The sequence below is a fragment of the Heliangelus exortis genome, chromosome 7 (genome assembly GCF_036169615.1).
Source record: "Heliangelus exortis chromosome 7, bHelExo1.hap1, whole genome shotgun sequence".
NCBI lineage: Eukaryota > Metazoa > Chordata > Aves > Apodiformes > Trochilidae > Heliangelus > Heliangelus exortis.
In genome coordinates, this window is record NC_092428.1 from 8,073,592 (window position 1) to 8,097,329 (window position 23,738).

General features: G+C 34.3%; 1 protein-coding gene across 2 annotated transcripts in view; it reads left to right on the forward strand.

The window, feature by feature from the left end:
- ADGRA1 (adhesion G protein-coupled receptor A1) overlaps positions 1-23,738 on the forward strand; it is a 241,772-nt gene that overhangs the window by 170,668 nt on the left and 47,366 nt on the right. For both annotated transcript variants that reach the window (XM_071748609.1, XM_071748610.1), the window contains one exon: positions 23,392-23,599. In XM_071748609.1, coding sequence (XP_071604710.1) covers positions 23,392-23,599 — 208 coding nt within the window. The remainder of the gene's footprint in view (positions 1-23,391; positions 23,600-23,738) is intronic.

Here is a 23,738-nt window from a genome sequence, read left to right on the forward strand (position 1 = left end):
CTTGCAAAACTTTGTAAAACTATGTAAATAATTGAACTTCAGAATATACAATGCAAGTTTTCTTCTCTTTACTGTAAGTACAACTACAGTAAGTCAAATAATGACATAAACTTACGCTCTCTGACAAGGGCAAGATTTCAAAAGAAACCATTGTATTAGATGTATTGGAAAAGTTCGGTAATAGAGATTTTGTATTCCTATCTGATCACTTTTTTGTCAGGTGAGGAAATGTTTTCTGTCTATACTTGTGCTAAGCTTGTTCCCAGAATACATGAACTGCATTAAATTTAGTCCTAGGTTAAAATTGGCTGTTTGGGGGGATTTTATTTGTTTTTAATGAATACTGTTGCCAGTGGTTATCTTTAAATAGAAAGATATGGAAGAGTGAATTACTTTGCATTACATTAGTTAAATATGAGACTGCAAGTTGAAATGTCTCTGCAGTAAAAAGAAGTGTGAATTGAAAGAATGTACGTCTCTCTCAGCAGAACATTATTATTGTTATGTAATAGTCATTTGAGAATTTTCTCTGCCCATTCATTCACTGGAGTATATCCTATTCCGTCTGAATCCTGCACAGAACATGTGGTCTCCCCTGATCTTTAGGATTATATTTTTCTTTTTCTAAACCTGTGCTTTTATGTCTTGAATATCAAGACAACATATTTGGGGTATATTTCTGCTTGATTTAACAGATTTCTGGTATGAAGCGCAGATTTCCTTATCCTGTGTTTTGTAAAAGCAATGTTTTCCTAGCGGTGTCTACTCTGACTGGCAATGTCAGAATCACTGTCATCAGTTTCATAATGTCAGCAAAAAGACAGACAGAATATGGTAAGGTGGGTAGGCCAGATGCATGGGCTGTTCCTCAGTTTAAGACTTTCACTGGCAATATGACAGATACATAGTTTTAGGGTGGTTTACTCACAGTGTATGCCACCTACCTGCAATTAATTGTCTTGGTTTTTAAATGTAGTGATTGACTGAATCATTGTCAGGACCAGGAATTGTCATCTTACTGGATGCTTGCCAATACTTGTCTGACATGCAACTGTGCTTTTTGAAACTAACCTTCTTTGAAACTAACACCTTTCCTACTGCTGCTTATAATTAACATATCATATGGTTCTGTTTGGACTTCCTTAAGGGAGTAACACATTTAAGATACTTCCTGAATTCACCACAGTGTTTTTAGACACTAGGTGTTTACAGGTTTTGCTTGAGTTTACTAGGGATTTATGCAATGTCACATCTTCTAATTGTCCCAGGTATTTTAGAGCTCACCAGTTATGTAGCATCATGCTGGCAGCACATGGTTTGAAAACTTGGGAGTCTGATGGTGCTTATTCATTGCCCTCTCAGTTTTCTCTTGTTTTTACCATGTGGTATAGATCCTCCATCTTAAGATGGACATAGGAAGATGATAACTGGTCAAGCATATAGCAGGCTATTTACCTGCAGACAGACCCTGCTGTCTTACTTTGAGTATGAATAACTGAAGAAGGAGGGCTTTCAGACTCTGAGAGGGGTGGTAGACAGAGGGGTCTGTACCCTCCCGTTTCCTGCCCATAGTCCATAAAGATCAGGCAGACCGGCAGCCTTTTCTCCTTTTACTCCCGCTCCTGGCTGCACTGCTGTTCCTCTGCACTCCTTTAGCACCAGCTCACCATGTTCTCTTCAGAGTCCATACCCATCACGTGCTGGGAAGAGCTGTGGGCCCCCCTCCTGAGTCAGCACTGTGACAAGGGGCACTCAGGCACCTATACCTGCAAGCATTGAGATCGGGTTGTATATATATGTATTTGTATTTTTGTTATTATCCCCTATGTTATTACCTTTCTCCTGTACTAGTAAATCTGTCTCCATTTGTTATCTATGCCCAACTTAAAGTCTTCAGTCTTTATTCCCCTTTTATCTTCTCTTTATTCCCCTTTTATCTTCTCTTTGTGGGGGGAGGAATTGAGAGTAATTCTGTCCTTTGGTTTTTGGTCAGCTCAAACTGCTAAGCCGTGATACCCACCTAACTAAAATTGGATGTAGATGCTATAGCTGTTATCCCTTAGGCAACTGAGCAGTACTTTAATTATGAATGCTTCATAAAAAGTGTACATAGACCAATTAGATAAATAAGCACCAGTTCCAAGTAGATAACATACATAGAAATTATCCCAAAAATAAAAAAAATGATATGTAAATAACAGCAAAAGTTAAAAAGTAAAAAAAAGATGTTTGATGGCATCCAGTTTTTATTTTGTAGTTTCTAAGAAAGCAACTTGTGAAAAGGGTATCACCTAGTGAAAGTCCTAATTAAGTCACATAGATGATTCTTTCTGACCCAGATGTAGTCAACTTAGTACCCTAGGAAGTGTGAGTTGCCAACACAACTTACTGGTTATTTCCTACACCCTATGAGATAAGTTCAAAATCATAGTCTAAGTATAGATTTAAATCTGCAACTGTAAAGCCTTTAGTCCGGTGTATGCTCACTAATTTGGTATGACATAAATGTGGTGGGCAAACTGATGATGCAAAGTCAAACTTTATCTCACAAAGAATCAACATGAGTATTAGACAGAATATTTTAATCAAGTGTTGAATTTTTAAATACCAGAAAACTGTGTGGATTGCCCATTAGTTTGGATTTTCTCATAAGCAAGATATGCAACTGATACACTAGGTAAGAGTTTAGTTTTTGTCCAAAATTTTCCAGTTAATATGTGAGCAATTGAACTTCTCCAGATACCCATTCTAACTATGCTTCAGTATAACTGATCCTTGGATGCCAAGCACTGATCAGGTGTGTAACAGAAGATACCTCTTTGTGAAGGTTTCTACTGTTAACTTTTTGACAGCATTCTGATTTTTCTTAAGAAATACCATATTTATTTCATGGGCTAATTGCTAGTTTTAGTGGAAAAGTTGAACATTATTTTTCACCCTACTATTGTTTTCCTGATCCTGAATGTTGAATGTTTCATAACATTTTTCCCTAATTCCTTATAAATTCCTAGAAAACGGAGGGCTGTAAACTGGTAATTTGAAAATAAAATTTTCAGTTGTGCAACGAGGATAATTTTCTCCAAGGCACAATCTACTTACTTAAAATTGCTATAAAAAGCTCTGTTTTATCATGTGCATATCAGACTTAAAAGTGGTATGTAATCTGTAATATATAATGCAAGAGACTGAGACAGTGTTGATGTGGAAATAGATCAAGGTTGCGTTCCATCAGACCCCTAATAAAGACAGAGACCTTCAGACATATTTAGAAAAAATATTTTCATTTTACATGCAAATGAATGATTTCCCAATTCTTTGTACCATATTATCACTGAACACATGAAAGACATATTTCTTATCTCACTTATAACAAAATTTTGAAACATGAAGTATCTGGCTTTGAACTTATAGTTGAACATAGAAGAAAACTAACTATGCAGCAATATTATTGAACATTGAGACACAGGAAAAAAATGGATGAAATGGGTGAAATACCAGTCTCAATGAAGTCAAAGTAAAATTCATGTGTACTGCAGTGTAGCCAGGGGTTTTTCTTCTATATAGGTTTTAGTAAAAGCTATCATTGTATAAATTTGATAGACCTTAAATGAACCACACAAATAAAGGACAAGAAAGGGGAATATTTGTAATGTTCTTTATACCAAAGTAGCATTGGCCCTAAGCTGCAGACCTGAAAAAATGTTTGATGTTTTTAAACAGAAAGAGAATAACGTAGTTAACATTTAAAGTAAAATTAAGTCATGCTAAATCTTGGATTTGAGATTTAAGGTAATTGTGGACACTGTAATCATCATCTTTGCTGGTAGCTATAAAAGCAGTTTGTAGTATATCAGTTATAGAACCTAACACTAAGTGCAACAGACGAATGAAATAGATATGACCAAAATAAATCCAACAAAAGAAGAATATATTTAAATATATTTATTTTGAATATATATTTGAATATATATATTTGGTCTATCCCTAGCTCTTTTCTCTATGAAATTTACCTAATATAGCTTCTGTCCTTTATGTGTCCTTTTTCCAGTTCTGTTGTTTTAATATCTCTATCTTCAGATATGTTAGCTCTTCCTTATAAAATTAAGGACCAGTCAATGTGTTCTTGTGCAGCACTTTGAAGCTATACTAGCAATCAAACATTTTTCTGGACTAAGCCATTACCAGTTGTGAAGTACTATAAAGTACAATTTTGTATATTTAAATCAAATTTTTTTTTTTTTTTTTTGACAGCACAGTTTAGCCCACTAGTGATACTATTGTCTTAAATGGTTTATTTGTCGTTTCAACTGATTAGACACTATTGTACAAATCTGGTAGTGCACAAAGAGAAGCAGAAACCAGTTTCCTCTGCCTTCTGCTGTGTTTATCTGAAAATACAAGATCATAAATAATGCCTTGGCACCAAACTAAGAAATTTTATCCTGAATAAATATGATTAAGAGTCAAGCTATTGATTAAAACAATGCCATTTTAGCATAGTTATTTTTTGAGTGGAATTTCAGTCCAAATATTCGTAATTTAAAGCTAAAATTATCCAGTTGGTTATGAGGACTGTACTAAATGTGTAAAATTAAGTAATCTATCAAAAATTACTCATTGACAATTTACTTCCAATTCTTTAAACAGATGGCATAGTCAAAGGAATTTGGGGGAGTTTCATATGCTGTAGGACCAAAGAGCAAGTAAAGGTGTAATCACCTTTGTGGTGATTGTGGCTGGTAAAATCATAGAATGGTTTGGGTTGGAAAGAATCTTAAATATCATCTAGTTACAAACCCTCTGCATGGGCAGAGACATCTACCACTAGACCAGGTTTCTCAAAGCCCCATCCAACCAGTTCTATGAACTACTTTATAGTTTTATTTTGGTTATGTAGGTACTAGTTCCAAGTAATTCTGTTACTTGTCTGCCTTGTAACATCCAAATAGTTCATTTCTGAGCTGTCCATTACCAGTGAAGTAGATCTATCATCATAACCATAACCAATGGAAATACTAGTAAGTTGTTTAAGTAGTAGGAGAGCCCTGTGTACAATATTAAATTGTAAAGACTGATTATACTTTTGAAAAATTAGAAATTCTGATACATCTTAAAATTATGAATGAAAAAAATACATAAGCCTAAGTAGAATAAAGAAAAAGTGGGCACTTTTCAAAATCCTTTGTAGCTGCTTAGAGCATTCTGTTCTAAACTAGCTGTGAAATGAGAAAAGGTAATATATGCAGAAGTTTTGCTTTAGATACTCAAATTAATACATACAACAGTTGCTGCCTGCAGACTCAATTTTACTGTCCACTTCTCTCCCCCTTAGATAATTAAGGACTTCTCTCAGGAACTCTCAGTTCATTATGTACTCAGATACCTAAAACAAAAAGTTGAAATTGGCTTAATTGCTTCAATAAGCCAAATCTCAAAAATATCCCATTCAATTATCTCCATAAAAAAAATCTTACTTTCACTGTATGAGTGGAAATGCCAGTTGAAATGTTATCAATTTATACATCTAAGAAGAGGTTAACTGGTCAGAATTGTTTTTCTCAGGTCACTGATTCAATCCACTACCTAGCCAGACATCATAGATTCTTTTAAAATACATAGATTTAAAATACTGCCATTAAGATAAAAACATATTTCAATAGACCAAATAAATACATACTTTAAAACATTAAAGGGTCAGTGTTTTTAAGGGCTATGAGGCTGACAGTAGACTTGAGGCACTGTGTCTACCCTAGCAGTATTGGAAATAGCAATATATATTTGATAGCATGTTTATATTTGGAGAGGAAATGCCAGCCTCTGTAGATAAAAGAGGGTTATTCAAATGTCTCACTGTGGAAACTGCCATGACAATGTTAGTGGGAATAGGGTGAAGACAAAAACTCAAGTCATCAGAACTCTCTTCAGCTTCTGTGCTATCAAGGGTTGCTGGGTTTGGTCTCAGAAACAAATCTAGAACTTTCCTACAAAGTGAAAAATTGCTGGCATACCAAGCACTTGTTTTCCTCATCGTCCAAATAAACTAGTGTTATTTCCTTCTTATAGAACTACATATTCTATGGAAAGGTTTTTTATTACTTTTTTCATATCTAAAGCAGATGAAACAGACCGAACCTTCTGGTAGTTTGCTTAAGCTTTTAACCTGGCCTTTTCATACAGTATATATCCTGAAGTAAGAGATGTTACTGCTGGAGAGGAACAAAATTGCTTCCCCTTCCCTCATCCAGGCTCTTTCATCTAAAGCTAAATGTGGCAATTATAGCATATTGGGTAACCTCAGGACTCCACAAAAGTGGGCTGAATTTCATCTCAAATTAGAGCTTTTAAAAGTGCTTGGTAAGGCAGTTTTCTTACACTACACAAACTATTATTGTATTAGTCACCTGAGTATGTAAGGTATAGGATTTTGTGTCAGAATGCCATTATTCTAATAAAACCATTCTTACAGGAAAATGAGATCAGCTGTCCCTAGTATCATTTGGGGAGACACATTTCTCATTTCCTGGTTCTCCTCATTTCTTTTTTCTATTGTCTTTTTCAGCAGGTTTTGATTTCCTGATTATTATCTATTTCAGGAGATTTACTAGTATAGAGTTAAAAAATGTCTAGAAATGCAACTTTCTATCTGAGTTTGGGTTTTTTGATTCTTCAGATAGTTGTCACTGAATAGGACAGCACATGAGATTACCTACTACAGGCCACAATGATGGGTCTGTAAAAGTTCTAGTTGTTGTATGTAGAGGTTTAACTGATTGTGGGGATTGCAAATCTACCCACAGTTTTAGAAAGGAGAAAAAAAAGAGGGTTATGGTGTAGAGAAGAGCAAGGGCTCCATTTTAGGTGGGTTTGAGGCTCAGAGATGACAGATACCAACTAATCTTAAGAGAACCAGGAGAGATCAGAAACATGAACAGGAAAAATAAAATAGCAAAAAGTGTCACTTGTTTAATTCCGCCCCGGTAAGCAGTGCAGTGCAATCTGTGGGGCAAAGCAGGTGCTACTGGGACTCCAAAATCAACATTGTATTTATTAGAAGGGATTTGTTCAAGGTTAGCTCTAGTCTAGTCACGTGGAACTCATCAATTACATTTTGTGACTCTTTCATCCAAATGGAATCTACACTGTGAACTGTGACAGTATTTTGTGAAAGCATGGCAATAGAGATCCCATTTAAAATTTTGTCTGAAATTGGCATTTGGATATAAATGTGAGAGGATGAAGATAGTATCTGAATACCAGATCAGTGTCCCAAATCTAAATGAAAATGTGAATACAGACACACCCATAAGTTTGCTTTACTCAAGAAACATGGATCTGGCAGGCTTATTCAAAAGTTTTCATAGTGAGACTGGTTTTTTTTTTCAATTTTTTCATTTGCTGTCTGAAAGACTTTTTCCCTGACTTTGATAATAATAATTAATAATAATGATTAATAATAATTATTAATAATAATTTTACTGGCATTGTCAATATTGTCCTAAAAATAACAAGAAAATTTCCATTAATTGTTAGCAATGTTGTTTTCTTTCTGCATTAAGGCAGCTTTGACACAAGAGTATAGACTCAGCCCCAGGGCAAAATGATTCACAGATGCTTATATTGTTGTCTTCATTTACTTTTAATTTTTATTTTATTTTATCATATTGCATTGCTGTTCAATCTAAGAGTCAATGGTCTCTTACGGGTATTTTAAATTCTGTAACAATCATATTTCTTTTCCCGTTCTACAGTCTTTTTGCCAGCAAAAAAATTTTCCTGTCTGGGATGGTGGATTTGGAGTCCCAGGTTATATTTTATTCCTCCACTTGCCTTCTACCTCTTTTCTGCCTTGAATATTTCTGTTTCCACATCTAAAAATTATGGACTCCCATTATTTAAGATTGAAGTGCTATATAGAAATCCATTTCCTTTTCTTTCTTGCATGTAGTGTTTCTGTCAGCTCAGTTTAGTGTAAGCTCAAAGAAGGGTTTGATTTCAGTTTGTGCTTGATTTCACACTGCCTGTCACTGGTAACAAATGTGTCCACAGTAATCCAGGACTGAATACATTTCTGTTCTTCTTTCTTCCTCAGTCTTTTAGATACAATTCTATGATTGTAGTATTATTCTTTCGTTGTCTTTTGAGCAGCATTCTAACATAAATGAAATTATTTAAAACTGAAATAATTATATTTAAAATAAAAGGTAGTATTATAGTATTTCTCAGGGTTCAATAACTCCATCACAGAGGAAAACTTATAATAGCACAAATCTTCATACTTTCTGAGTGTGTTAATTTTCAATTCATGACACTTATTTGTCCAGTTTTCTTTTCTGATGTGTTTTTAAGTTCAGTATGCAACAAGTGGTATACCATGCACCAAATGGTAAATTTACAGTAATGCTCCATTATGGCACTTTCTTAAAGAAAAAATAGTTTAATTATGGCACTTTCTTAAAGAAAAGTACGTGAGTATAAGATGTATCATTAATACGAAATTGCTTCAGTGTGTAACATTAGCAGTTACGTTAGTAAATATAGTCTCTGTTTTTCTGTCCTTCAATTTTGTTGTACTTAATTTAAAAGTGGTGGTTTTACTTTATTGCCCTTCACCGTACCACATAGCTTGATTTGTTTTATCAGCATTTTCTTTCCCCTCTCTCCCCGCACTTAGTGTATGAATACACAGTCAAAATGTTTCTCTCTTGTTATGAGGGTTCTTGTTTTCCCTCTCCTCATAAAAAAACATCCTCCTGTTCTGCAAGTAGACCTGGTTGTTTTTGCCATTATGTGTTCATGCTATGACAAGCAAAACCAAACGTTCTCTGCTTAAACCATGCTTGGTGATCAAAAGAATCTGAAAGCTGCCAGGTGGCTATTTCATACTGATGACCAGTATGAAATCATCTGATTTTTCACCAGACATTGTACATATAATAAAAATTTCATATAAACTGTTTCCTCTCTTCTTTCTAGCTCAGATGTTTCAAAAGCAACTGGGCCATCTCCTTTGAACTGCAATTGATTATTAAAACCGAAAAAAAAACCAAACAAAAAACCTGCAAGCTTACTAGAAAAGGAACTTTTTTTAGAATTCCCCAGCCCAGAAATTCAATTCCACCTTTCAGTTTATTTCCCCAATGGAGAATTACTGGCTGATACTTCTGGATGAATGTGGATTACACTTAATTTTCTTTTAAGAGTCTGTATAGCTTAAACTGATGATGTCAGTGATACTACCCAAGGTAATCAGCAGCAGCACTGAAATGTAAATTTTAGAAAATTAATGAAGAAATATACTAATGCATTTTCCCCACAAACTTGATATGAATGTTAAACCTTCTGTTCTCCATATTCAACAAACAACAAATCAAACACTGCTGCTTCTTAGCAGCACATTTTAAAGGAGTCCATGAAGTGAAAATTTAAAAATGTAAAATCTTTGTAAGGGAGTACAATGCTGTTCTTCTGTCACATTCTGCATTGAGTCAGTGTTACAAAGATGATTGACTAGAAATATTGAAATATTGCTCATAACAGAACACACTACTGAATATTGCTACTTACATGTTCAGTGTCAAGAATTTCAGCAGTCCAAATAGTGTATATTGACCAGATTACCATTCACTTTTAATTACTGAGAAAAGTCACGGCAGCTCTCTGAAGATCACCAAAGTCATACTTGAAATTAATGTATTGAGCTAAATAATATTATTAAGCTGACAATATTTATTTGTTTTTAAACCAGATTTTTACCTTAGGGTAATACTGAATTTGTTGACTTTAGTCATTGTTATAAATGGTCTGCACAAATTCAAACTGATGCTGTATGTGGGAGACAGCTGGTTGTCATGGTAACTGTAGTGCAGTTTTAATTCCACTTGGTGAGTAATGCTAACACAATGATGCTGAATAGACCATGGCTTAGCAAGTACAAGTATCTTGCATTCTTGATGTCAAGGTTACAAAGCAAGAAAATGCTCCTGACTGCATCATTTACTTAGTGCTACTGAACAGAGGCGTTAAAAAAATCAAAAAATCTTGAGGATATTAAAATTATATAGAGAATATGTTTTTGGTGTGTGCCTAAAGAGCCCCATCTAGGTGATAAAATTAAGAGATGGACTGTAAGATAACAAGAGAATACAGTTTTCTTAACACTTTATTTGTCATTGCATTTTTGAAGTAGATCTATTGAAGAAATGTGGGAGTATCAAAATCTAGAATAGCAAAAGAGCACAGTGGCCAGTCAATTTTTATTGTTGTGCTTATTATGGAAGAAAATAGGGCAGTAACTGGAGATGTTTCATTTTGTTATAGCTGAGAAATTAATGCTATTGGGGAAGTAAGATCAAAATCCATTTGTTAGTTAATTAAATTAGTCTTTTCTAGTTTTATCTAGGCTCTCATTCTTGTCATAAAAATACTTCATCCTGATGTTAGAAAATAGAGAAAAATGGGAATACAGTTTTTAGTAGTCTGTGCTCTTCTATATCATTGTAGATGCACAGAGATTCCAAGACTCAGAATTCTTGATGACAAAAAGCCTGAGTCTTTCTTGTTGCTGAGATAAACTGGGACTCTGCCAGTTTTTCTCAAATACACTGTCTTTTGGCTAATAATGTCAGCTATTAATTTTGTACATTATGTTAGTCCTTCAGTTGGCATGAGAGACTCGATTTTTTTCTCTATTGATTTTCTTTTCCTTTCCCTCCTTGAGCATGTTTCGTATTCTAGCTCCTACAAAATTAGTTCCTACACTCAGGTACTTGTATCAGCATCTGATAGTAGCAGTAGTAAGAATGAAAAATGCATGTGTAGGATTCAGCATTATTTATGTATGTCAGAAAGTAAAACTGGGAAGTCCAGAAGAGAAAGACAGTGAAATGGTGAACATATCATGTTAGAAAATGAATAACAGTGCATCCTAAAATAAAGGCATATCTGTTTAATAGGAGACTGGAAGTAATTCAGCAGGAATGATAACACACTTGGGGAAAAAAATAAGTCAAATTTGGCAGTGGAAGCCCTTGAGAAGGTCTGGATTATACACACTGTTGATGTGTCTGACTGATAAAATGAAGCCCTTTAGAATAAAGGCCTGTGGTACAAATTTGTGAACACATTAAATATACTGATTCCAGAAGATTTGACCTTTACTGAAAAAGATTAGAAAATCAGTAGAGCAAGAGGGGAAGAGCAAAAATATTCAAACCGTTGCAAATGCTTACATATAACAATGTAAAACAATTCATTTTCTACTGATTAAATTGCAAATTTACTGCTTATATAACTAGCTTACAAGATTTAAAAAGTGAACACTTCATGGCATATAGACTACTATATTTCATGAGCATATTGCTGTTGCTTTTTCTGTATACAGACCCTGCAGCACTAATACTTGAAAACTTGTGTTAATTCAAAACCCATGAGCAAAACAAAAAGTCTGTGCTATCCCATCCACTCCTGTAGTATATTGCAAACTGAAAGTATCTTTGCATTTCAAACATTAGGATTATTCTTATTTCCTTTTGTTTGATCTAAGAAATGGGAGAGAAGACCGATGTAAGTTCTTAGACTTCACTTATCACTATTCAAGTTTCATCCAATCTAACTTCAGCTAAGTTAGCACCTATCTGAGTACTTAAAGGAATCTGTTATATCAGGAACCACCATTCTTGCCAGCCACTGAATGGGAGTGAGAGGATGCTTCTTCTGGGGTTCCTTCAGAGCTCAACTGGGTTCATGCACTATTTTAAGTAGTCTCAAGAAGACCTTTGGCATCTCAACTCAAAGATGCTTACTTAAGTGAGAGCAATATAATGCATACTGCCCCAGAAGTAAAACCATCATCACCCAATGTAGGCTATGGGTTTTCATGCAGTGATGATTATGTTAATATTCTGAAACCTTAAGGATCAGAATGTCATGACTGTTTTGTAGCAGCTAAGCTATAAAACTTGATCTGAACTGGAGCATTAAGGTGAGCTTTTAGAAATTAAATACCTAACACTATTTCATGTGACTGTTTTTGCAGTAAAAAAGCAAAATCTGCACATATGCCTAGGTGTTTCCTTAGAATCTGTGAAATTGTAAGAAATAAGAGGTTTTTTATAACCTTCTTTAACTAACAGGACTGTATGTATAAAGTGATCACTAGGTTGGTGGGAATGTGGTCTGATGGAAGGTTCATTCTGACCTCACTTCCATTGTGGTTGTTACTGGATTTTTCTGCAGATAATGCAATTTTTCATGTTCACAAAATTCATCAGAAAAACTTAATAGAATGAAATGAGATAGATTGTCCCTAAGTGCTTATTAAAACAAGCCTAGAAAGACTGAGGAGTCTGTTCATATCGCTGATGAAAATGTGCCTGCAAATATATATATTACTTTCAAGAACAACTTAAGTTGTTTCCAGATGTACTCCTTTCATTCCTTCCTTTTATGTTCAGTTGTCAAGAAAGTAAGACAGAAACAAAGGATCACTTCAGTACTGTGACAGAAATTTGGACCCATCAATGGTGATAATTCGCTCATGTAAATGTAGCCTTGGATAACTCCCTTTTATATTTATGAACTCATTTCATGCACAAACATGCTTTCCAAATTTGTTTGGTTTTGCTCTTACTAGATGTTCAGCACACCATTTGGCCAAAACTGACCTTTAAGGGTGAAATTCTGACTTTAGCATTTCATTGTCATACTGAGCTTGATATCTTGTTTTTCGTGTCCACACTGAGTGCATCACAATTTTTAAGAAGTGTGTGAGACTTACAGAGCAGGAGAGTATATAATTAAGTGGAAGTGTATTTATTTATTTATTTATTTAAGTGTAATTAAGAGGAAGTGTATTTTCTTGACTATTGTGAGGAAAGTGATGTTGTATCCTCTAACAGATGAAAGAAATATGTGATTTTACATATATGAACTAAAGAAAAGGCAAGCTTACAGTACTTTTTCAAATACTTGACTGTGTCTGTATTGCAAAGGAAAGGAATGTAGTGATGTCACATCTGCTTCTAGCAATGTATGCCTTGCCCAGGTTATGGCTTGCAAGAGTAATGTTTGGTCTGAAACATTTAATGGCTGTAGGCAATAGGAATCATTCCTAAGATGTTCTGCAGAATATTGAGTCATTTCATGGTGTGGGACTTTTAAGTTCACTTCCTGAAAGAGCCAAATTGCTAAAATTATTTTCCGTAGTTTTAGCATCACTCCATTATCAGACGGGCAATGTTTCAGTAGACATCAAGCAGCAATGTCAGCGTTTCATTGCAGTCATCTTTATAAAAAGGCAGCATCAGAAAAAACACACAATCCTTCAACTTCTCTACATTATATGCACTGTTATATTATATGCTCACTTTGCCTCAGGAAAATTACAGTTTATTAAATTTTTCTGAATTAATCTTTTTCACTACATTCCCCCTTATGTTACTGAATGAACTTCATCTAGCTTAACTAAGTGTGAATGCCACATCAGTGAAATTAGAAATTCTATCATGTAGTATGATTAAATAGTTTCAATATTAAGTCACTTTAAATAAGTGTGTTACCTAATGGCTGCATCACTGTGTACTCATATTCAGTAAATGTATATACACAAATTATCTAAGACTTTAGAAAGATCATAAAATCCGTAATGGTATGTACTGTACATTATTAAAATGCACATGAATTTTGTTTAGTACAGAGTAGTTTTTCTCATGGGTATAAGCCACCTGTTATCCCTTCTCCTTTTAATCATGTTTTGTTCTGCAACTTTAGAAAAATCTTTTTTAAGTTGGTAATAGTATCTTTGTTCCCATTCCTAATAGTTTCTTATGTATGATAATTACTAAGGTATGGACTGCGTAGAAAGTAAGACTGATCTAAGGCCTATGTTAACACAGTTCATGTCGTTCAGAAAAATAAATTAAAAGTGGTCATGACAAAAATAAAAATACTCATGTATGCCAGTATACTGAAGCTAAATTTTACATTTTACTCCTTTTTAAATTTTACTCCCTCTCCTAAACTGGTAGTGGCTATGTATAATTGAATCAGTGGTCAATGAGCTGTAGAAGGTATTTAGTTACTTAGGTATTCTGTATAATTATGATTCCCTTGCCCTTTCTAGGGTCCATGGTAAAAGCTTTGCAATTATGTAGCAGAATGTTCCATGTAGAAAGATCGTGAGATAATTTATTGTGTCTTTATTTTTTAAATTCTAACAATTTAGCATGTGCCCATCTCATTTCCCAAGTGCATCTGCAGCAACTGAAACCACGGTTTCATGAATGTGAGAATATAAATAATAAAATAAAATATGCAAATATGCTTATCATTTTGCAGAAAGATCTCACATATTTAATGCCTAAAGATGAACTCAGCTTCTAAATAAAAAGGAAAAATACTCCTTCATCACAGACTGCTTGGAGGAAAATGTAGTATTTCTAGGAGCTAATGCATCCCTGAAGGGCTCAGTGAACCAAACTCCTAAGAGGGTAAGGTTTCCTGTTAGAACTTCAGTGCCAGAAGCCATCCTTTTCAGAAAGAAGCTGTAGTGAGTCTTTGTAGGCCCAGAGGAAAAGAGGAAGTTACATTGAATTTCAAGGATGTGTCCAAAATCCTTTAAAAATTCAAGGATCTCTGCCCCCCCCAAGCCTTTAAATTCCAATGTATGAACTTTAAATTCAAGGTTTTCCAAACCTTGAAAACTCATAAGCCATCCTTAAGAATTCTTACATTACCTGGATGATCTCTTTTATGCATTGTCTGGCATAACTTTCTGCATTATAACAAGTCTATTGCAGATTCTGCTTGACTTTCAAGAAGGAAGCCTGAACTGAAGCAGTCATGTAGTGCTGTGTGAAAAATCTAAAAAGATACTGAAGATAAAAACTTAATCTAAATCAAATAGAAAAACTAATAATTAACATTATAAAAATCATGTTTCTTACATAAAATTCAATTTATATAATTTTATATAATTATATTTTGGAAAACATAGAAAGTGTACTAAAAAAATATCAGCAGTAATTAATTCACAAATGTAATTCTTAATCCTTATTCTTACATTGGATCTTCTGCAGCAATAACGTTTTAAGTTGTCTGCCAGATTCTTTGTGCATTTGGTGGCTTTTGGAGAATCACATTTTACCTGATACTTGAATTGCTTCAAAGGCTCTCTTTGAACTCACCACAGTATCAGAGTTAAGTATTAATGCCCTGGCTATAGGGGCAGTCTGAGTGTATGGGAGATGGATAGCTGATCCAAGAGTGTAAAGAAAGGATTTTGTCATTTATTCAGAGTCACAAGGTTGCCCACTAGTGCTATCACAAATGAAATATGCATTTATTTTATGTTCTATTTCAGGTAGGTAGTAGGAAGATAAGCAATAGGAATATGCCCATGACTTCATTTATTTTTTTTTAATTCCATGTGAGATCTGTGTTTAACTTTTTTATTTTTACGCATTTATTTTAAGATTTCTAAAATAGGTGTTTGTATTAAATGGTAGGCTCAGTTTTCAAAATTACTGTCAGCAGTTTTTACATGTTTGCCGAATTTGTTCTTGTTTCTCAAAACAATTTTAGTAAGGTTTCTGTGATCAGTGTTCTTTTGTTGCAGACTTGGGTCACATGAATCTACCATGACTGTGTAGCTTTTTAAACTCTTTTTCTTCTTAGTGAGATTTTTACAAGCTCTATTAACTGTATACTACAGATATGAGTAGAAGTAGGATGTTCAGAAATTCCTTTATTCATGAGTTCTCAAAAAGAATTTTAGTCACTTCTTGTAAAACAGAGGAATAAAAAAACCCCTCTAGCTGCCTCATGTAGTTCTATCTTAAAATTTTCAAATACTGTTGAGAGACCATGAATATTTTTTGATGTGTCTGTGATCTTTGAAAGCTACCCTATCCTCTCTTTAAAAGGCTAGGAAACATTTTCATATTTTTAAGTCTGCATTTTTACTCTTGACTGATGTCCTGTTTGTCCTTGGGATCATGCTGCCTGTTTGCTCACATGGCTCTTCCTCCCAAATGCTTTTCCTCTGGTATTGTTAAAGACATCAGGCACAGCCTCTTCTTTTATTTACTAGAGTTATAAATCAAAAGTCTTACGATGCACCTGTGAAACTAATTATTAATTTTAATGGTGACCCTAATAACCATCCTCTACATCCATTCTATTCTGGATGGATTTTCCCTGAGGCCAGCTCATCAAAATTGTTTGTCATGTTTCTGATTAAGCCTTTAAAATCAGAGTATTTCCTTAGCTAGTGGAAATGTGTAATCACCAGCCTAATTTTCAAAGAAATTTTGGGTATACTCACTCTAGCTTGTGCTCCTTCCAGACTAAGTAATTTTACTATCAATTTTAGCTTGTTCCTTATTCACCTGATGCTATTTCTTACTAATTCTTAATGTCTCAACTCAGATAAGAGTTTTCTATGTAGCGTCGAGTATTTTATTGAAGACCAAAGAAATTATGTGAATTGTATTGCCTTGTTGACAAAGAAAAAAAATTCTCAAAGAGGACTATCATGGGCTTAGCATTATTTACTATTGCTGAACCTATCCTGTTTCCCTTCATGTTATCTTTTTCTTTGATGTTTTCTTTCCTTCGTAGTTTTCATAGTTCATAGTTTTCTTTCCTCTTTCTCTTTCCTTCATAATATCAGATTAACAGGTCAGCTGTTGTTTGTCAAATTCCACTAATTTTCCTTTTCTTAAAAAAGACATGCAGACATTCTTAAATGCAGACAAATATGGCAGCAGGAGCAGTTCTGAGTAATGTTGTGAATGATGCAATGAAGTTGTTCTTTCCTGTATAGGTCTGTATTGTTATCTACATGCCAAACTTGCTTCACTCAGTTACCCTAAACGTAGATTGTGTTACAGAGAGTTCATTGTTGCTCCATGACCAACACTGTAGATTCCTAAAAAACAATAATAATTGTAATCATCCTTTGATTTCACATGTCAGTCTTCCAAAGATTTGTGTTACAATAGTCATCTCTTACTGAATTTTGCTTTGACAGGTGTGGTAATTTTTATATTCTTGTTCTTCTAATCAATCCTAATATTGTTTGCATATAAACATCAACACTTTCATTGAGGTTAAATGAAAGATGTATGACCTGATTTTTTTCTAGTTTGTTTTATTACCTGATTTTTTTTTTCTATATGGCGGTTCTAATTATGTCCTTGTCCTTTACTTTTAGTATAGATCTGAAGCACTTTCTGCTTTTGTAAGAAGTTCTTGGCAATTATCAACATATCTGTCCATGTTTTGAAAATTAAAATTTTCTTTCACTAATCAGTGGCTAGTTGGTTCTTGTATTTTTTTTCCCCTTTTTATAGTTTCTCTGATTCTAGTAATTTTTCTTTTCAATCTTATAATTCATTCCTGACTTTGTCAGTCCTGATAACTTCTATCAATGAATTTTCTGAGTTTGTCAAGTTTTCAAATTTGAAATAATAAAAAATTCTAATGTGGAGACTACATTTATTTTTTAATTTTACTAGAAAAGGGCTACTGACAATCAGACTTGCCAAGGTTATTTTATATTGCCATCTTTTCTAAAATTTCCATGCTATTTGCTAAAACTAACAGTTCTATATTTTGAGTCTAGAAAACCTTGATTAACCATTAATGAGATCTTTAAACACATCTTAAGATGGTTTTGTACCTTTTCATACAATTTGCCTATACTTCTTATTGATGCTACATTTTCACTGTGCATTAAAGCAGCATTTTTGCATGACTATAAAAAAGATGTCTTGGAGTCTATACTTAGGTTTCCAGATATTGAGATGTACATGAACTTCAGCATTACTACATAAGGAATTTATCACACAGTAATCCTAACATACTTAGCAATTTTGTCTCAGTAGCCAAGTGTTTTTATGCTGCATTATGCTAATTTTTGTCTAGGAATCTATATTTCCATTCATTTGCTGGTCATCCCTAAGCCTTTTCAGATTTGTCTTTAAACACTAGTCTAAAAAGAGTAGTTAAACTCTGACAAATCAGGAGCAAGATTATGTAGACAAGTTAATGCAGCTAGGAATCTTCCACTTTCTTTCTTGGCATCTTCCCAGCAAAAAAAAAAACCCAAACAAACAATCACTTTCACCTCTTATGAGACCTGTCAAGTTCTTTGCCACTGAGTAGGTATCTTGTATATTTCTTCAAACTGCCTTTTTTTTCATTCTTTTTCAAAACCTTTATTTAGCGTTTTCCCAGATAGTCTAAATTTTGGGGCTTTTTTGTTGCTAATTTTCATACCAGAAAAAGACACCATTATTCATGCACAGTCTGCCTACATCTTCACAGTGCTGGACCAAATGCCTGTCCTATTCTTATATATCATTAGACTTTTTAGCCAAACCTTTAACAATAAATACAAACTGAAATCTTAAGTTATTTCTAAGGAGCTGCTATCTTGTTTGAAGACCTAAATAAAATCTATGTTATATGTATAAATACCTTGTTAGCTTCATTATATAATTATCACTATACTGCTAACTCAGTACAAATTTATTAATATAAGCTATTACATTTAGAACTTTGTTTCTGCTTTTTCTTTATTGCAATTGTAACTTTATATAGCTTGTGCCTTTTTGGTAACACCCTTGGATCTTTAATATATATGGCATCTTGCATCTGAATCTGTAAAACACCTCACTGGATACTTTAAAATCTGGAAGCAGTGAAGATACTTTTCCAGTTCTCTACCAGGTGTTCATTTACTTTTTTTTTTTTTTTTCCATCTGTAAAAATATATCTTGTCACTGTTATGAGAACTAAAAATCAGAGGCCTCCCTATGAAATATATTTTTTCTCAAACAGAAATAATGTGCTTGAACTCAAAATCAATCTACTGTAAAGGCATACACAAGGAAGAATTACTAAAAAGAATTTCACAGTGGTTACTAAGTATCTTCCTTGATAATGATTGTCTAATAATAAGTATTGTCTCAATATTATGCTAGATTTTTGACAAGTAGAATAAGATCATGGGGAAGCAATGTTGAATATGGGAATTAAAAAATTGTGAAATTAGAAGGGCTAACATATCACAAAGGCATGTATGGCAAGGAGCTGTCTTCCCTAAATAGTTTAAAAACTTGTAAATGTTAGCATCTGTTATAAAGAATGGACTACTGACAAGAATAAAATGGCCTGGGGAAAAACTTCACTTTGCATCTTTCATTTTTCCCTTAAAACATTTTTAATAAGGGTCACACATGCGTGATCTGCAAAAATGTCAAGAGTCCATAGCTCTCAATATCCTAAGGACCATTTCCTGTTTAGAATTAGATTTTCCGTTCAAATTTACAACATTTGGACTCCAGTTGGAATTTTTTTTTATGTTTCTGTTCTTCAGATATTTTAATAAATTTGACGAAAAAAAATAGGTGTGGAAAAAAAAACAAAAAACCAAAAAAACTTGAAAAGTACTCACAAAACTTTCCAAATTATGATTCAGAGTCTTCAAAACAACCTTTTGTTTGTCTTTTTGGAAAATTTCCCAGGTTTCTAGAAGCCAGGAGTTCAATGACCCCTCTCAGAAAATCCTTAGAGCTGGTTTAGAGCTGATAAGCCCTCTTTCCCTGACTGCAGGACACACAGTAGATTTTTTAATATTTGGGCAGATGACAGGAAAGATAACCAGGAGCTTATGAAATTTGCATCATTTCTATCATATTTATGAAAAAATGGGTAGATCTCTGTGGATAGCCTTCATTTTAAATCACTGAAATTTTTCATCAGAAAAATATTCCTTAGAAAAATCTACAGTACATTCAGGATTTCCTTTTTCTGGTGAGTGACAGTCCAATCCAGTTAATAGGACTAAAAGTGAAATGGAGTAATGAAGGGATTATTGACATTGTGTTTTGAAGGTGTTCACAGAATGTGTAGTTATTAACTACTAAATTGCTGACACAGACTCTAAACTTTTCCAGGACTAATATGAGATGCTGTTGCTGACCTGTGTCATTGCAAAGCTGCAGCTCACATGCAGGACGTGCTGGTGGTTCTGTCTCTAGTGCTCTTTCTTCCCTCTTTGAGATGGAGCACCTTCCTGCTGCCACTAGCATACTCAGAAATGCCAGTTCTTATGTGATTTGCTGGTATGGTTTCCAAATAATTTTTTTTTTAAATGAGATGGTTTATGTGGATTTCGAAACGTCTGAAGCACAGTAATTCTCTCAAAATGTCATGTTACTGTCAATAGTTATAGTAACAATCTGTTGCTGTATTGTGTTTCATCTCTGGACTCTGGAACACCTTACAAAACAAAAGAAAAAACCATGCTTTTTACTTCACCAAGTGAGAGGGAAACTGATGCAAGAGTGGGGAGCTGACCTTTTCATCACCACATGTAAGATTAGCAGAATACAAGAGTCACACCTCCAGTCAGGCTCCATTCATCCTCTGCCTACCACAATAACAGGGATTGCCTAATTGCTCAGATCATCTCTCCTGGAAATAATGATAAACACTATTGAGAAGAAGGTTCTCACGTATCTTAAATGTAAAAATTTTCACAAATATTTACTCATATTTTTAAATAACATTGTGAATGTGTGGGCACTCTCAGTGTGTGCATTTTTCATTAACAGCCTAGCACAGAAGCTTGGCTGTCATGCTGTTCAATTTTTAGGAATTTCTACTTAAGTATTTGATATGCAGTGAGTCGTGTGCATGTGTGCATGTGTTTAGTCAAGGAACAGCCTTGTCCCTTTTCCTGTCACCAGACTGACTGCACTCAAAATAAATTGTTTGAAATAACAGATATACACAGGTGTTCACAATTAAATTGTATTCCAGGAGGTGACTGTAGATGTCATTTAGCAAAGATTATTAAATAGTTAATATTATGGGTCTTCATATTCTTGGTATGTTTTGAGGAAACAAATAGGGAAAAACACACTGCTGAAGTCTAATGAGGAAATAATTTTCTGCAAATGTGTCTGTCATGTAAGCAATTTGGTCTTGCTGCACATGTGATGTTTATTCAGTCAGCATGAGGAATGTGACCAGTCCACACTAAATCCATTCTAAGAGTGAGTACAGCTTTTCTTCACTTCATTTGACTTTGCCACTATGAAGCAAAGCTGTAGTCTGCGGGTAGGACACTGTGATCAAGTTCCTTTCTTTTATGCTGTATAGTCAAGGGTTTCTGTGAGGGTGAGGAGGTGAGGTATGAGCATCCCCTTGTGTGTGCCCTGTTATCAGGACTGCATTCCCAACTCTCTTCTTCAGATGTGTGTGGCCTTTTCTCTGTGCCTCCCCAGCCACAAAACCAAGTTCTGTCTACAATGTTTATTTTTCCTCTTAGTATCATTTAGTCCCAATGGAGAAGAAATTGGAGAACAACAACAAATCAGATAATTTACCCTCTTAGCAAAAGTGCTATAAAACTGTTTGGGGTTTTTTGTTTGTTTGCTGTTGTTATTAGGGTTTTGGGGGAGTTTTTTTCTTTATTTGTTGTGGTTGGGTTTTTTCTGGAATATGTAGAACTGCTTTTGTGCATAGTGCATTGTTGTTTATCCCAGTGCCTTTAGCTGTTGGTTTCATTATCATAAGCTTATTCAGATGCTTCTAGCTTTCTTTGTGTGTGTGTGTGTATAATAAGTAATTAGTGTAATTTAATATGTCATTGTTGTTGCTTTTCCCTGGACAGAGTAATAATAGAAATCCAACATAAAGTTAATCACACTGTAAATTCTCTTACACTTCTGTCCATCTCCAGATAGGTCCTAAACAGTGATCTGGAGTTTGACAACTGACTCTTCTAAAAAATTCTGTGCATACTTACTGATAACAATGTTATTGCCAAAAAAGCATCTTCAGAGGTTCAGCATATACAGGTGCTTTGGGACATCACAAAGTAAAATATGTCTTTTTCAGAATCATGGGATAAAGCCAATTATGACAGTTTTGATGAGTAGAAGCAGTAGAAACAATCTAAGGAAGAGTGTTTGATGTTTAGCTCAGTTAATTACAATTAAAACCCTCACAGTAGTTTTAAAATCTAATGTAGAAAAGTTCTGTTGCTATTTGGTCTGGTTTTCCTGGGTATTTTTAATGTGGCATCGCCAAGATTGAATACTTACTTTAAAAAGGAATTTTTGGTAGTTTTGGTGTTAAAATTGCAAAACATTCCCAAAATATAATTTTAATAAAGGGAAAATTGCACAGAAGCCTTTGTTTATTTAAGCATCCCAATGGCAACCCAGACTACTCATGCTTTTCTTTCATATTTATCGTGAGGTCACTAGATGCTTCTGTTCGTTTTAATTCACTGATCTCTGTTCTAAATTTTGTCTTTCATGTGTTCATTTCTCCCAGCACATGGACATACAGTAATGTCGTTTGTTTAGATGATTGTGAAGATTATTGTTTTACTTCTCAAAGAGGTAGCTCAGATGTGCTATGAGTAAACTGCGTGATAATGTATGTAAATTATGTGCACAGAAGCTATACTTTGCCCTTGGGGGAAATGCAAATTAGAACATTTTGTAGTTTGTTTGTTTTTAAATACATACACTTTTCACTTCAAGGCTCAGGACAGACTCCCTGTATATTTTCCCATTGCTCATCATTTGTTTTTTCTTGTAAATATCTCAGTCTTTAATGATTAGTTTGCCACTTTGGCAGGAAAAAAATTCTTGATGAGTGAAGTCCTCAGATCATTATGTTTGGTCTATTTCATATCTCTGCTGTAAGGGAATTAGTTGCTTGTAAAAGGGCGTATAACATACTGACAACTCAAAGCCATTATAGTGATTTGACAGTATTCATTCATTTTCTCCTAGTGCTGTCTTGTTTTTTTCTCTTACATTACTGCTTGTAATAATTTTTTTATCCTGCATTACTAAAACACAAAGTTATCTGATCTTCCTTTTATGAAGCAAGAAAAACATATTCATTTAGTGTGTTGTTTACTGCACATGCGGTTCTCTGCTAATATAATTTTTATATTAATAAAATTATTTTCATACTCTTTAAGTACCCTTTCAGAGAATGTTTTAATGTAAGTTGTCTGATTCTGTTTTAAGTGAAGGAGAAAACCTGGTAGAGGTTGTCTCTTTAAATCAGATCTGCAGTGTTGATGGACCCTCTAGCAGGCACGGTAAGAACCATTCTCACCTCTGCAGCAGGGAGCTTGACCATATAGACTCTCACATTCAATCAAAACGCTCTCCCTTTTAATATGCACTGTACCAATCCTATTCCCATGGTTACAGCTCGTGCTTCTTTGGTTGCTTCCAGTCTGTTGGAAAAGGAAGGCAGCATACATTTCTTGTACAGGAGTTTAAAACATCATGAAAGCAACCCTGTTGTGATTTGCATTTTAAATGTTTCTTTTTTTTCCTCGTTGTACAGAATGCTGTAGCAGTAGCTTCAGTTCATTTGCCACAGTCTGTCTTCTCTCAGTCTTCAGCCTGGCAATCTGTTGATAACTCCACTTGCAAGCTACAGTTTATTGTCTTTCGGAATGGAAAACTCTTTCCTAGCACTGGAAACTCATCAAATCTTGCAGATGATGGGAAACGTAGGACGGTTGCCACGCCAGCTGTTTTTGCTAAAATAGGTGAGGAGCTGTTATGCATTATTTCTTTTAATCTAAAAGCTACAGTATACTTGATTATGGAGAGAATAGAGGAGCAGAGTATACAGTGGGCTGAGAGACTGGAAACAGTCTCTTTAGTACTGATGCTTACAATTGTTCC